Source organism: Salminus brasiliensis, chromosome 2 (assembly GCF_030463535.1).
Source record: "Salminus brasiliensis chromosome 2, fSalBra1.hap2, whole genome shotgun sequence".
In the NCBI taxonomy this organism is placed as follows: domain Eukaryota; kingdom Metazoa; phylum Chordata; class Actinopteri; order Characiformes; family Bryconidae; genus Salminus; species Salminus brasiliensis.
The window spans coordinates 15,182,971-15,197,486 of NC_132879.1; the positions used below are offsets into that span (position 1 = coordinate 15,182,971).

Here is a 14,516-nt window from a genome sequence, read left to right on the forward strand (position 1 = left end):
ATCCAAGGTTTTCAGTGATGTCTTGTGGACGTGGAAAATAACCAACCATGTCACAACCTTTGCAAGTTTCTGGCGGAATCTTAAATATCTCCTTACTCCATTTTTAGTGGCCCACACACAGGTAGCATTAGTTTTCAGATTTACATTTAGAATCCGTCATTTGCGGCTTCCCTTTACGGGTTCTAGATTAGCACCTGTAAAGTGACTTGCGTAGTACACTGCATAGGCAGTATTGTGTAATTTGGGATTTAACCTGTTTTCTTCCTTCTTCATGGTGTCACTCTTTATGAGGTACTATCATCCCATGCGGGGCTGGCATGCTCATGCAAGCGTTTTCGTCTCTGAGAGACTGAAATCTTTTTTTTTTTTTTTTTTTTTTTTTTTAGTGCATTAGATTGTGTCCATATGCTTCTAAAAATAAAGGCATTTAAAAAGGTTCTTTGAGCAATACCATAGAAGAATTTGTAACTTTTTAATAAATAACCATGTTTAGAATCAAGCTTAATGGTTCTTCACACCCATACTTTATGACAAATATGGTTCTTAATAGAACCAAAAGTGGTTCTTCCATGGCATCGCTCAAAAAAACCCTTCAAAGCACTTATATTTTTAAGAGTGTGTACCAATGTTTTGCTTATTAGAGCAGGTTGGAGGTCCACCACAGCTCAGTTTTGGTGTGCGAGTTTATTTACAGTTGCATCAAATCAGCCAAAAAACAAAACAAAAAAATAGAAGCATTCTTTCAATACTTTTACTTACACTCTTACAAAATAAAGGTCCCTAAATGGTTCTTGGTTTAAATTGAACAGAACAAGAAAACAAACCTTTAAGAAAACCTCTTTTACGAACCATATATTGAAAAGCTCTGTTAGGAAACAGTGATTCTTCTATGACGCCAAAGAACTCTTTTTGACACCTTTATTTTTAAGAGTGTAGGTGACAAATATAACTGGCATTTACATATCATGGTATATGTTATAGACATATAGACGCCTGGCAGATATATTTTTGTATTAAAACAACAAAAAAACACATAGCAAATTCATCTTAAAGCAAATCTCACAGCAGTGCTGTTCACATGGATCTCAAAAAGCAAATCATCACTGTCGCACAAAAACCTTCTATCTCCAAACTGTTAACTTTACAGAAGAAAACAAAGTGTAGAATGATTTTGGATTTCCATTTCATTTTGCTGCATTTCTATTGATCCATTCATCATGAAATTTTGACACAGTGTAAAGAACAACTGCCAGATTCGCATTATGTCAAGAAGCTTTTGATAAACAGCAACAATGGAGATACAAGGTTGCTGTGGGGCAGCTGTGAAGTGTAAGTAAAATGCCTGCATGCTTCTACATATTAGTACACATTAGCGATACACTGTAGTGTTTCCAAACAACCACGAAATGACCCGGGTATGCCGAGTGTAATTGTGTAATTGTGAAATCAATCATTCATCACCGAAGCAAAGGTTGAATTGAATGACGTGGCGAGAGGAGTCAACTGTTAAAAAAGATCACGTATCTTGCTGCTTTGATTGAGCTGAATCATCTGACTACGCCACAAACGAAGCAACTTTGGCCATGACACACCCAGATCTTAACGACCATCGGGTCAAAGTAACTCCTCTCGCCGAGGAATCGCTCCACATAACCTTATGATCCACACCAGGTGTTCAACAGCCAACCTGTTCACATGACAGCAGTGCAATTATTTACCATCATCTCTACTGGCATCGCCCCAATGGAACCAGCAAGGGCATTAAACACAAGACCAAGTCCATGACCAGTTCTTACAATTCATTTTAGAAAGAATTAAACAATATAAGAATGACATTCTTGTGCTGTGTAGACAGAGATGTACATTGTATAATATATATATATATAGTTGCTATCAGACTTAAAAACCTTCTTAACTCTCAATGGAAGTCAATGTAAAACGATTTTTCTCCAAGTCATTCTAGACTATTTCTATTGGTCCATTATTCGTGACATTTTATATACAATGTAAAGAATTCATACAATGAACTGCCAGATTCGAATTATGACAACAAGTGAAACAATAGCAAAAACTGAGATACAAGGCTTTTGTGTGACAGCGATGATATGTATCATAAATGTAGAATTTTTTATCTATACACAGAGCTTCCTGGACAATATTTGAGATGAAATCAGGAACTATTGCTCAGATTATCTGAGTATCTAATTTATTCACTTGTTCTGCATAGTTCTGTCTCATTGGTGTAGCAATAGTACAAAAAATGGGTTTTATACACGGCAAATAACATTCCAAACATCGGCAGTTCAGGCACATCCAACATTGTCATCTAAAAAGGCACGCAAGTTGCTCGTCCTGCACTCTTACACTTCTCCTTAATCAAGGTGTTGATTACTGACAAAGCCATAGAAATACTGTGCTTCATTTGCTGTTACTTGTGTAGCGGTGATGTTTTTTTTTTTTTTTTTTTTTTTTTTTTTTTCCTTCATTGTGATACGAGAGGTTGGTTTAGCATCGATGAGGGGTGTAGTGTAAACGTTTATTTTGTTTAACATTCACTTTAAGTGTTCCACCTCTGCTATCAGCAGTTTTTAGTATTCTTCTTTGATAGTGGTAGATAACGTGTCCGTCAACAAGCTGTTGCTAGTGCTGGCCACTATAGCAACGTTCCCGTGGATGTCGACAGTGGGTGGGGTGGCTGTGGTGGTGGAGGCCTGCTGTGACTGCTGCATCTTCTTCCTGTTAATCTTCCTCTCTTTGGCACGCCGGTTCTGGAACCAGATCTTTACCTGTGGAGAACAAAACAGGAGCAGTCGTGAAGATGGTGTTCACCAGCTCGGTGTATAAATGAGCACAGACTTCAGCATAGTCTGGAAATTCCTTCTTTAGAGAAGTTGTCCCAATCCTGGCTTGTAGAATTAGACTACCTCTAGACAAATAAGCTCATTAGATCAAGTGGGCCCAAGCAGGAATACACTAAAATACAGGCAGGTTTTCCATGGGCAGGATTTGGAAACCTTGCTGTATAGTTCCAGTGACGGTGGCATTGGGAACCGTCACTGATTCCTGGTCATAATAATTTAAGTGTGGACCCTTACACAGGCCAATAGGAGTTACGAAACTTGATCTGCCGTCAAATTAAAGTGAAACAACAGTTCTCATTTTATCCAATTAACAATGGATGCCGTTTTTGTAAAAACCATCGATACCTAGGTTTTATCATACCAGATAATGTAACACGGCACATTGAGGGAACCTATTCACCGACCCTACTGAGTTTCAGTTCTATGAGTGGTCTTTGGCTCACTCACCTGTCGTTCTGAGAGGTTAAGAGTCACTGCCAGCTCGGCCTTTCTCCTGATGGTAATGTAACGGCTGAAGTGGAATTCCTTCTCCAACTCCAGACGCTGGTGGTCACTGTACACCACTCTGTACTTGTCCTTGGTCCTGGTCTTTCCTCCTACTGGAGTAAAAATGAAGTACATAAATTTTGGTTTCCCAAAATGAGTAGTCTGTGGTAGCCTAGATCAGTACAGGTGCTGAATACCAGCTCTTATATGGTTAATTTATAGGTTAACATTATTTCTTTGTATACATGTAGGTCAAAGGGCCTGACCTAGATATAGGAAAGATCAGATTACAGATTAGCTTCCTGTTATAGATGTCAAAAGCTGTCACCTCCTGTATTTATTCTATTTGCATATAACACAAACGAATTACACGACACATAAACTGCCATTATAACATTGAATGTCAAACACTAAGACTAAGTCATTCACATTAAACACCAATCACTATTAATTGTTATTTATATGAACTATTTAATGATCATTGTCACTTCATAACTTTGATTCAAGGGTTCAGTTGAGACCTGACCAGTCCATTAAACCAGTGGTTTTCCACCCTTGGTTTTGGTAGACACCCTGAGTTTCACATTAGAGGGTTTGTTAATTTGCTGATTAGCCAGAGCAGGTGTGTTGGGAGCAAAGTAAACACTAAAATGTGCAGGGCAGGGGGTCCTCCAGGGCCAGGGTTGAGAACTACTACTACTACTAGAACTTAAACTGTCTGCAGTTTCTGTAGTCTGCACATTTATTAAAATTTCTTAAAAACATTCGGGCTAACTTCAAAAAAGTGAGATCAATTATAATATAATAAACATAATAAATCAGTTCCATTTCTAGTACATACAAACCTGACAGAATTTGGTGGTTAAAAATTAAATTAAATAACTTTAAATGCTACATTTGCAAAAAAAAAAGGCAATGTGATCTGAGAACTATAACAATTTCACAGTCATCCAACAGTTATTTACGACAGAATGTAATTTACACAGGGCAAAAGTAAGTCATGTTCTCATGTAATGAGTCAAGATCTCATTACACCACAGTCAACGCTTTTGGGGAATCCTTATCAAAATGGAGATATTTGCACTGTAGAAAAACAGACAAAAAACAAATATATACACCCAGCGCTTACGTTGGTTTAGTCACTAATGGTATTGATCTTGCATGTATTCTGTCGAGACGCTGAGTAGATATACTGATTATGAGCTTGTGTTAAGACATACTGATAGATAAGCCGTGCTATTAGTTAACAGTACTGCTCAAACATGTGGAATTAATGTTTTTGGCTATTTAAAAACAAGTTTGTTGGTAAATATTCATTATACATGTATATAATACAACATTGGTACTATTTAACTTAGCAGACCTTTTAAAAGGGGGTAAGTTTAATAGCTTTTTAAGAAAATATAGAAAACTAGATGTATTTTAATTGACAGACTTGGCAGTAGATGGAAAAAATAACTGTAACCATTGTCAACATGTATGTAAAATGCATGTTTATTGACTGACCTACCATACCCACTACCCATGCCAGCTCATGCATTTATGGACACAATTCTATTATGGACAGCAGCCACTATGGCTATTAATCACTGTATATTGATCAGATTCGCTATTTTGTAAATCAGTGGCTTTCAACTATGCATCACACGGCTATAGTTACCAACATTACCAACAAGGCCTTTTTAAGGCAGTGGATCACAGACATGTTTGCATGCTCTCTTTCTACTACATGTCTCTGCTATCTCTCTCCCTCTCTCTCTCTTTCTCTCTCGGCCATGTTCACACGCAAGCACACATATGCACCCCTGTCACTCTTATCAGTTTTCGTGGGTTCCTCCTGGAGTGGACACAGCAGGGTGCGGCCTGCATGTCATCAGACAGGCTGGCTTCTGATGTTAGCTTTTCAGAAAATCTTTCACCAGGCGACAGGCCGCGGCGCTCAAAAGGCGCCTTGTGCTTTGACCCAGTGATGGATAATACACTAATGTTGGGCAACACCGCACCACCTTTGGACACGCAACTTGTCGAGCATAGTACTGTATACATGTCTGCCCATCTCGTACCTGGACTGTTCTGTGGACTGCTGCTGAAGATCATAGTGATGAAAATAAAGCAGTGTATATCTATTTATTTATGTATTTATTTGTGGTAGTGGCGATCATGATGGTGGTAGTAGTAGTAGTAGTAGTAGTAGGTCCAGGCGTGTAATACTGTAATCTTGTTGTTTTTGGTTTATGTCATTATGTTTATTGTGATTATCATAAGTAGTAGTAGTACACTGTTAAAAGTATAGGGTCCTTGGGGAACTTCAATTTGAACTTTAGGAACCTCTTAAGGTGCTTTGAGGAACCTTTAAGAAAAGGTTCTTATTCTATATACAAGGATCTTATACTTTTAACAGAGTAATAGTGGTATTAGTAGCTGTCCATATTAGTATTATTAATACTACCTACTATCACATGTAGTGGTGGTGGTAGTAGTAATAGCAGTAGTAGTGGTAGTTAGGTGTTAGTGGTAAGGGTGATAGTAGTAGTAGTATTAGGGGTCCAAACATATTTTTGATACAGATTATTTATTTATTTATTTGACATTCTTTTTGTTATACGTTTTAGAAATCCAACTGATATAGCATAGCATTATATTCAAACCTGGTTCATCACTGGTTCATCCTGTTTTATGTTTCACTTGTTTTATGTCCCACTGTATATAATCAAAATCACCAGAATGTCTCAGTTTTCAGTTTTAGAGCAAATGTCACCAATTTGTTTTTCTAAATGGTACACTGGCTTGCTGAAGTAAGATCTGCTTACTTACTACTAATCAGTTTATGTTTAATGCACCGTGTTAATGCACGGTGCATTAACAACACAAAACCCTCATCACGCCACTGGCTCAAGTGGGTCTAGCATGTTCTCCCAGCAAGCCTCGACCTTCTGGAACAATTTAGGCAATATGGTCTGCTACTCTGGGACAAAATGGTGCCTGAGATAGCGAGTTAAATTAGCTCAGAGCTCAGTGTGATACAGAGTTAAATGAGGTACGAGCTCAGGTGAGATAGTTAGTAAAATCAGCTAGTGTGGTGTTTGGCGAGCACACAAGTTGACAAGGTTCAGGAACTGCAGCTGAGCAGCTCATGATAGGACAGAATGTTTTGCCTCACTTCACTATTTTATACTGTCATAAACTCACAAATCTAGTAGGGTAGCTTGGCCAATTTTGTTTGAGATTTGTTTAAAGTATTGCACAAAGGCATATGGTACAGCAACTAGTGCACATGTGACCTTTACCTAAGCTCAGGCCTTGAACATCTAGCTGTGCTATGAAGGTAGACTTATGTGACTGTGGGATACTTCTACCCAAATGATCTCTGACAGTTCACAGTTGACGAATGTCTAAGCCAATTTCTTCCACTCATGTTCTACTTTGACTCGATCTATATACTTTTTACATCTGTCCATTTCCTTAATGGCCTTTATTAATTGTCTGTGTGTTTATACACTGTCATGTCATGTAAATTCACTCTAGTCTTGCGTAATGTGCTGCTGTGCGTTGAACTTTATGGGCCTGAAGAACAAAATTAATTAATAATAAGTTATGTTGAGTAATGACATGAAATGAAAAAAAACACTTGAATGCAATTACTTCGGCCGTGAGCTAAAATTTGGAATTTAGCTCATATGTAATAATCTATGATAACCTGAATACAGGTTACCGGTGTACCTCAATATGTCAAACTTGACGTAATCTTAATCTCTACCAGTAACCATAAATATAATAAAAAATAAATAAATACCTAATGCAAAATAATGCTGCATAATTACATGGTTTCAAGTTGTGTGAAATGCGCTGCTTTTCAAAAGATTTAAATGGATAAAATAAAGATTTTAATGCTATCATGTCGGGCCTGAAAAATATCTCCTTAAGACAACATCACTTAAAGTTATTACATGAAATGGGTATGACTACGCTGCCTTGTGCCTGAGACATTGTTTTAGAAAAAAATATTTTTAAAAAGTACATATTGTTAGAAAATCCAAAATATGGAGATGAAAACTTTACAAAAAACTTATAAATAAAAAATAACATTTTAATTAATCATTAATAATTAAAATGAATAATATTTTAATTGAAGTAAATTTAAAAAGATTACATATAGACAGTAATTTTAGAAAATGCTCTTTGGGGTTTTTTCCTGAAGTACATTAAATAACAGTAAATAAAATGGCTATATCTGCATCACCAGTATGGTTCCTTTTCACCATTGATGTAAAGAAAGCGTATGATTCTCTAAAATGAACCACGTCACATCAAACTACAAACAATGATCTTGTTTTCATCACCCCGATTGAGGTAAATGTAAAATGGGTGAAATTACCCTTCAAGCATGCGACTAACTTGTCCGGCACTGACCCCATTACACATTTACAGAAATGCTTTTGCTATGACATTAACAGTAGTCTAATGGCTCATTATCATAGTTTGTGGCTCTCAGACACAGAAAAATTGGCCTGTCAATAAAATGATAAAATACAGTAGTAAAGCCCTAGTTGTGAGGTTAATTGGTAACACTGGCTATATGAGTCCTCAAATGTACTCAAATGATAACCCCATAATGGGTGTTATAAAGTAGGCAATATGGATAGTTAAGGCCATAGTAACACACACCAGTAGCATCTAATAAATGAATAAATGCATAAATAAATAAACCAATTTGGATTACATAAACATATATGTGAATACTGGACTGTAAACCAATTTTAACACCAATGTTTCCATGTCATATACCAGCAAAACGTGACATACCGAGTCGACATATCACAATTTTGCTCAGATATGATTTTTAAAACCAAACAGCGGATGACTTTATGGCCACTGCTGTGTAAAAGGCCTTTGGATGACTTTTTGACACATATGTACACATGAGAAACAAGAATACCACTTTCTTATCACCTCATAACTATTAGCTTTTATGTAGCACCCGATAAGCTCATAGAAATCCATTAATATGGCTACCTGAACCTATAACTGAGGGTAATCCATGATATCTTCGATAATGCGAGGGATCCAACAGCAGTGGTCAGGCAGGCTATGTGTGTGTGATTAGTTTTTCTCCACTGAAGTAAAATTAGAGCAGCAGTTGGATATTAAACACAAACTGTAAAGAATTATGCTTGTCTTTAAGTCAAAAAAGTGATTTTGTTTCAGGTTTATTTAAATCTGAGTTATACCTATTGTTAAGCTTGTAGAAATCCATTAACACAACTCAAGTAGGGAATTATATAATGGTCGATGAGCCCAAGTGGGTTTTGGGTGGAGCGCTCAGCAGTATATGTCTGATATTAAACATTAACTTAAAAAACAGTACTTGTCTATGCCTTGATCTTAGTTAGTTACAGTTATTGTTATAAGTAAGCTTGTAGAAATCCATTGATATTAGTTGAATTGCTCAAATCCATGAAATTTTATGTGTGCGGTTTATACCTTGGACTCAGTATAATTAAATACTATTTAATTTTATTTCTCTAATGTAAAGGTGCATGTATTTGTCACTGTACAGTGTGCACTGTACAGCGAAATGTGTCCTCCGCATTTAACCCATCTGGTAGTGAACACACACTCACACACACACATGTGTTAGGGGCAGTGAGTACACACACACCCAGAGCGGTGGGCAGCCAACTCCAGCGCCCGGGGAGCAGAGAGGGTAATCGAACCCACAACCCTGTTATCGATAGCCCGGCGCTCTAACCGCTGAGCCACCACTGCCCCATAATACATACATGTGTCATTTTATGTAAGCTTTAATTGGCTTTTAGAAATCCATTACAAATTTCTAAAGTAATCTCTACAGCAGCTGTACCTCAGGAAGTCCTGTAGGATGGCCTTAAACACGGACTGCCTGTAAGTCAGTATATTGTATGCCTTGATATTAGTTAGTTAGGTTACAGTTAAAGTTATAAGGAAACTCTATAAGTAAAATCTTTATATATTACATAAATTATAGTCCAACACCACTGGCAATTTGTGAAATCATGGGTGGGATTCAGCGGCAATTTTTTATGTTTTATGTTTAGCAAGCATGCTTTACCTTAAATGTTGGTTTATGCCTCAGGATTATCATATTAAATGTAATCAAATTTACAGAAATACCAATTTTGTAAGAATTAACACACTTCATAACAATTAGCCTTTAAGGAGGACATGATAGACTTCAAGTACCATTCAAATTAAAGCTAAATTAGACTCTAACTGCACTGGTAACTCATAAACTCTAACTGTAATTGTAAAGAGTCTGCTGCAATCAATGGATAATGCACATTAGAAAAAGGACATTTGTCTATAAATCCGGGTTTTCTTACTTTGGGGTCAGTTTCATTTTTTAAAAAATGGTGTGCTGAAAAAAAAAGCTTACACAATTTCTCTATTCCCCCAAATGTGATAAATTGATAAATTATAACTCGTAGCTCTAGTACAAAACAAAATCAAAGAAGCAAACTTCAGATATTAACCATGTCTTGGCTGATTGACTTTGATAATCCTTGATTTCCTGATGGGCTATCTCTATGTATCTCTACAGTTACAGTTACAGAGTACACTCTTAAAAGTAAAAGGTGCTATAAATGAGTAATTTGAATGTTGCCATAGAAGAACCATGTTTGGTTCCAAAAAGAACCTTTAAAGGTTCACAAAAGTCAGCTCACCAATTTCAGGTTCTTCGTACTCACATTTTTTTTATTTTTTTTTTTACAAAACCAACATTGGGACCAACATTGGTTCTTTTGTGGCATCACTCAAAGATGTTTGGGTATTTCATAAGTAGTAGAAGTTAGACCAAGGTGTGGATGTGTGAGGTTTCTGGCCTGGGATCTTCCACAGTTACAGTCTGTTTAATAATGTGGATAGTCTTTAGACCACTATTGTCTTTAGATTTTAAGGTTTCATTGGAAGTTGGATCATAAACGTCCTATTGTACAACAAAAAATATAGATTATTATTTATTATTATTCATATTATTATTCATATTATTATTATTATTATTAATTAATTTTAATACCCCTGTCGCCAGTCTTAGTACATCATATGCTCAGCTTTATCAATAAGCTTTCAAACTCTACCAACAAATGTGCAAATCAATTACAGCCCTCAAGCCCCCCGTTTAGAAGGCAGTGCTGCTGTACCTGTGTTTGCAGGTGGGGCGGCGCGCCTCATCCACTCGGCCTGCTCTCTCTCTGAGACGGGGGAAAGATGAGGGTTAACAGCTGGAGAAACCACTGTGTTAGGAGCCGCAGAGGCCGGCAGGCTCCTCTGCTCTGGTGCGGGCACCAGGCCCACGCCACTGGAGCTCAGGCCCGGGTAAGCGTGCGCTGAGCCATGGCTGTACAGTGGCCACTCGTCGTGTGGCGCCCCGTACACGGGGCTCCAGCCGCTCTGCTGGTGCTCGAGCGCGGCGACGTGGTGGTGGTGGTGGTAGCCTCCGTAGTCCGAATAAGGGGGCGAGGAATACATGCCCTGGTGGGGGCCCACGCTCAGGTTCACGTGCCTCACCGGGTTCCCGTACATGCTTCCAGCGCCGCCGCCACTGTCCCTCTCCAGCAGGTAGCTCACGGACATCTTCGCATTGCTAATGCGCCTGAAGCGCGAGCGCAAGCACGAGCGCGTGGGCAGCACTGGTTTGACTTTAACCAGGACTTCACCACCTTCGCCACCTCCCTCCCTCTCTTCACCTTCCCTTCCCTTTCTTCCCTTCCTTTCCTGTCTTCCTTTTCCTGAAGCGCACAGAGCGCACCTGAGCGCGAGGTGTGTTTGCACAGCAGCGCGGTGACGCACGCGCCCGCGCGCACTTTTTACAACCGCCGGGGCAAGATGACGGGCGCCTCATGATGGGGTGTTGGGGTGTGTGTGTGTGTGTGGGGGGGGGGGGGGGTATTATTGCCCCTTGTTGTATTGTCCCGAGAGAACAATGATCAAAGATCATCAGAAACGGAGCTGGGGGATCTGAACTGGGGGGGGGGTCACACTGCAAAAAGACAGGTCAGTAGGAAACAAAATATTATAGCACAGAATACAGGGGGGGGGGTCACACTGCAAAAAGACAGGTCAGTAGGAAACAAAATATTATAGCACAGAATACAGTCAGAAGACCAGTCAGAGGAATAGAGAAGAATACTGACAGTTAAACACGGTTTAGAAGCAGGTAGAAGATTACAGACCAATACAGTTCAAAGAACTTACTCAGAAGAACAGCTGAGGAACTGCAGTTATAAGAACACAGGTAGAATAGAAGAATACAGAAGAACAGGACAGAGTTAAAGCACAATTTGAAGAAGACAATTGCAAGAACTCAGAAAATGCAGTTAGAGAAATACACAGTATAAAGAACATATGTAGAATAATAAGAAGAAGAAGAATGCAGAATGAAACAGAGTTAAAAGAACAGCTAGAAGAGCTCAATTAGAAGATCTCAGAAAATTTAGATTGAACATTTAGATGAACAGTTAGGATAGCACAATTCAGAGACGACAAAAACACAGTTAGAAGAGCACAGATAAGAGCACCATTAGAAGAACTCAGTAAAATGAACAATCAGAAGAACACAACAACACCTTTGGAAGAAGACAGAAAAATGCAGTTAGAAGAATAAAAGTAGCTGAGCTCTGTGTGGACTGTATGGATTTGTCCCTGAATTACTGTAGTAAACTGATTAGATACACGAGATGTTGTTTATTTGTTTTACAGGCATGCCAAAAAAGGTTCCACTGATGCTAAACAATATTGGTCCAAAGAAATCTTGTTATAGTAAGGATGTTCATTCTCCTGAAATAGACCAAACGAATGATACCAATAGCAATTTGCTGCCCATTTCTTTTTAATACAAAAAAATGTATAAAAATAATTATATACATTTATATAAATAATATATATATATATATATATATATATATATATATATATATATATATATATATATATATATATATATAGATTATAATTATAATTTAATTATTTTTATACATTTTTTGTATTAAAAAGAAATGGGCAGCAAATTGCTATTGGCATCATATATCATATATGTTTGTATTAAAAAGAAATCAACATATATATATATATATGGTGAGTAACCCTATAGAAAACCCTTCCTTAAGGCAAGATATATTTGTACCTTTTCACCTTTACTTCATAACCCGGATGTGTCAGTATATCCCTGCCCTGTGCCCAATGATTCTGAGGGGGCTCCTGACCCACCGTGACCCTCACCAGGAAGAAACAGATAGGAGATGTGTGTGTGTGTAAAAGGCTGGTGCAGAAGACAGGCTACTGAGGCACTAAACGTAATTATAGAGCACTGAACCTTCCAGTGCTCTTGATTAGTAGTAGTAAGGCAGATGGTGTCGTCAGCGCTGCTTCTGCATCCCCAGCTTTAGTTACAACACTGCCAATATAATGAACACGGCTTGATCTGCTTCTTTTCCACAATGTTTTAAACAGCACTTGTTTGCTGAATGTTCAGTGTGTGAATCTGAACACCTCCACAGGCTGTGCTCCATTGTGAAGAGGCAGGTCGGCTCATGGGAAAATGCTAAAGCCAGTGGTCGCCAATGTTAATGCACTATACAGGGACGAAGGAGGCGTCAGGGATTCACCACACCTGGACACTCCATACAGCTCTTCAGCTTCTTTCCCAAGGCCTTCACGAGCGCTGTCCAGGAACAGATTTGCCTTCCTATCACACTGCTGCTGCTTCCTGAATGAAAGCAGCACGAGCGCGAGTGCGAGGAGTAGAGGAATGTGCCCCATGTCTGGCTAAAAGCAAAACCTCCACGAGACTCCAGTTCCACCTCTAATGGATAAGTGAGACACTCTCACACACACCCACGTGCGCGCGTGCATGACGCGACAGACAACCCCCCCCCCCCTCCTTTTGTCTTTCATTTCCAGCTACCTGCACTTCAAAGCCGCAACCCCCCCAGTGTCCCGGTGCTGCTGCGCGCCTCCGAGTGACGCCGCGCATTTGCATGGGAAAAGCGCGCGCGCGCATATCAAAGGCTGCCAGCACCAAACATCAAAGCGCAATAAAAGTCTACAAATTGGTACGGAGGGGTTTTACACACACATACAGACACACACGCACACAATGTAACGCCACTGTATGGAAATGATCTGTTCACGGAACAACCCCCCCCCCCCATCACCACCACCACCACCACCACACCCACCACCACCACCTCTCTCTCTCTCTCTCTCTCTCTCTCTCTCTCTCTCTCTCAATATTTTAAAGTGATTGGCAGTTACAAGCTCTGCAGGATTAACATTTACATGAAATAAACACAACATTGAGTTTCCTCAAGGAAGGCCAGTACAGTATTTACAGTTTCCATCCAATACAGTTCAGAGAATGATAAATATACAGGTGTACACACACATATTTAGCTTCACTGCTGAAGAAAAATGGATCTCCATTAACCACTTATTATATTAGATATACTGATTTACTGCAAACTTTATTTGCAATGAGGTGTTGAATAATATGTAAATGCATCCAAATAATAATCCAAATAATAGTAGTGACTTTATAATACTTTCACATCATTAAAATATCTCCAAAGCTCTCCTCATGGCAGTCTAAAATCTTTTATAATATGATTGTCATCATCCAACATCTGGTTTGGTAAATCAGGCCTTAATGATATTAAAGCAGGTGAGCTGCTGACCTGGAATATATATATATATATATATATAACAGTATCCCATTATGCAATTTTGGACATAATTTGGAACTGGCTGTCATCTTTGTCAAAATGCCTGATGTATTGACTAGTTAAAATGCTCCTAAATTCTGGATAGCTGTTTTCATAAACTACTGATACATGGTTTCATTTGGAGTTGAATTTTGGTTGTTTTGTGTGGAACCTATGAATCAAATCAATTCCGTAAAGACAATTTTTCGGTGTATGCACTTCAGCGGTAAGTGTGTGTTTGCCTGTGAAACAAGTAAAATTGTTTACTGCCAGATTGGCATAATTCTATATTTATTTGACATATTTGCAATTTATGTGTGTTCCGCAGTATGTGCAAACAGGGGGGTTTACTCATCATACAGCCCTGACATTTCTTACTGAGGGTCACTTCCATCAAGACCATGCCTACATTACTTACAACCACACTGATGTT

General features: G+C 38.6%; 1 protein-coding gene across 1 annotated transcript; it reads right to left on the reverse strand.

Moving 5' to 3' along the window:
• Nucleotides 1–944: 944 nt before the first annotated feature.
• Nucleotides 945–11,076, reverse strand: cdx1a (caudal type homeobox 1a). Its single transcript, XM_072668285.1, has 3 exons — nt 10,526–11,076; nt 3,309–3,460; nt 945–2,786 (listed from the first exon to the last, which is right to left on the reverse strand). The coding sequence occupies exons 1-3, from the start codon at nt 10,956–10,958 to the stop codon at nt 2,589–2,591; spliced, it is 783 nt and encodes a 260-aa protein (XP_072524386.1). The 5' UTR covers nt 10,959–11,076; the 3' UTR covers nt 945–2,588.
• Between the last annotated feature and the right edge of the window lie 3,440 nt (nt 11,077–14,516).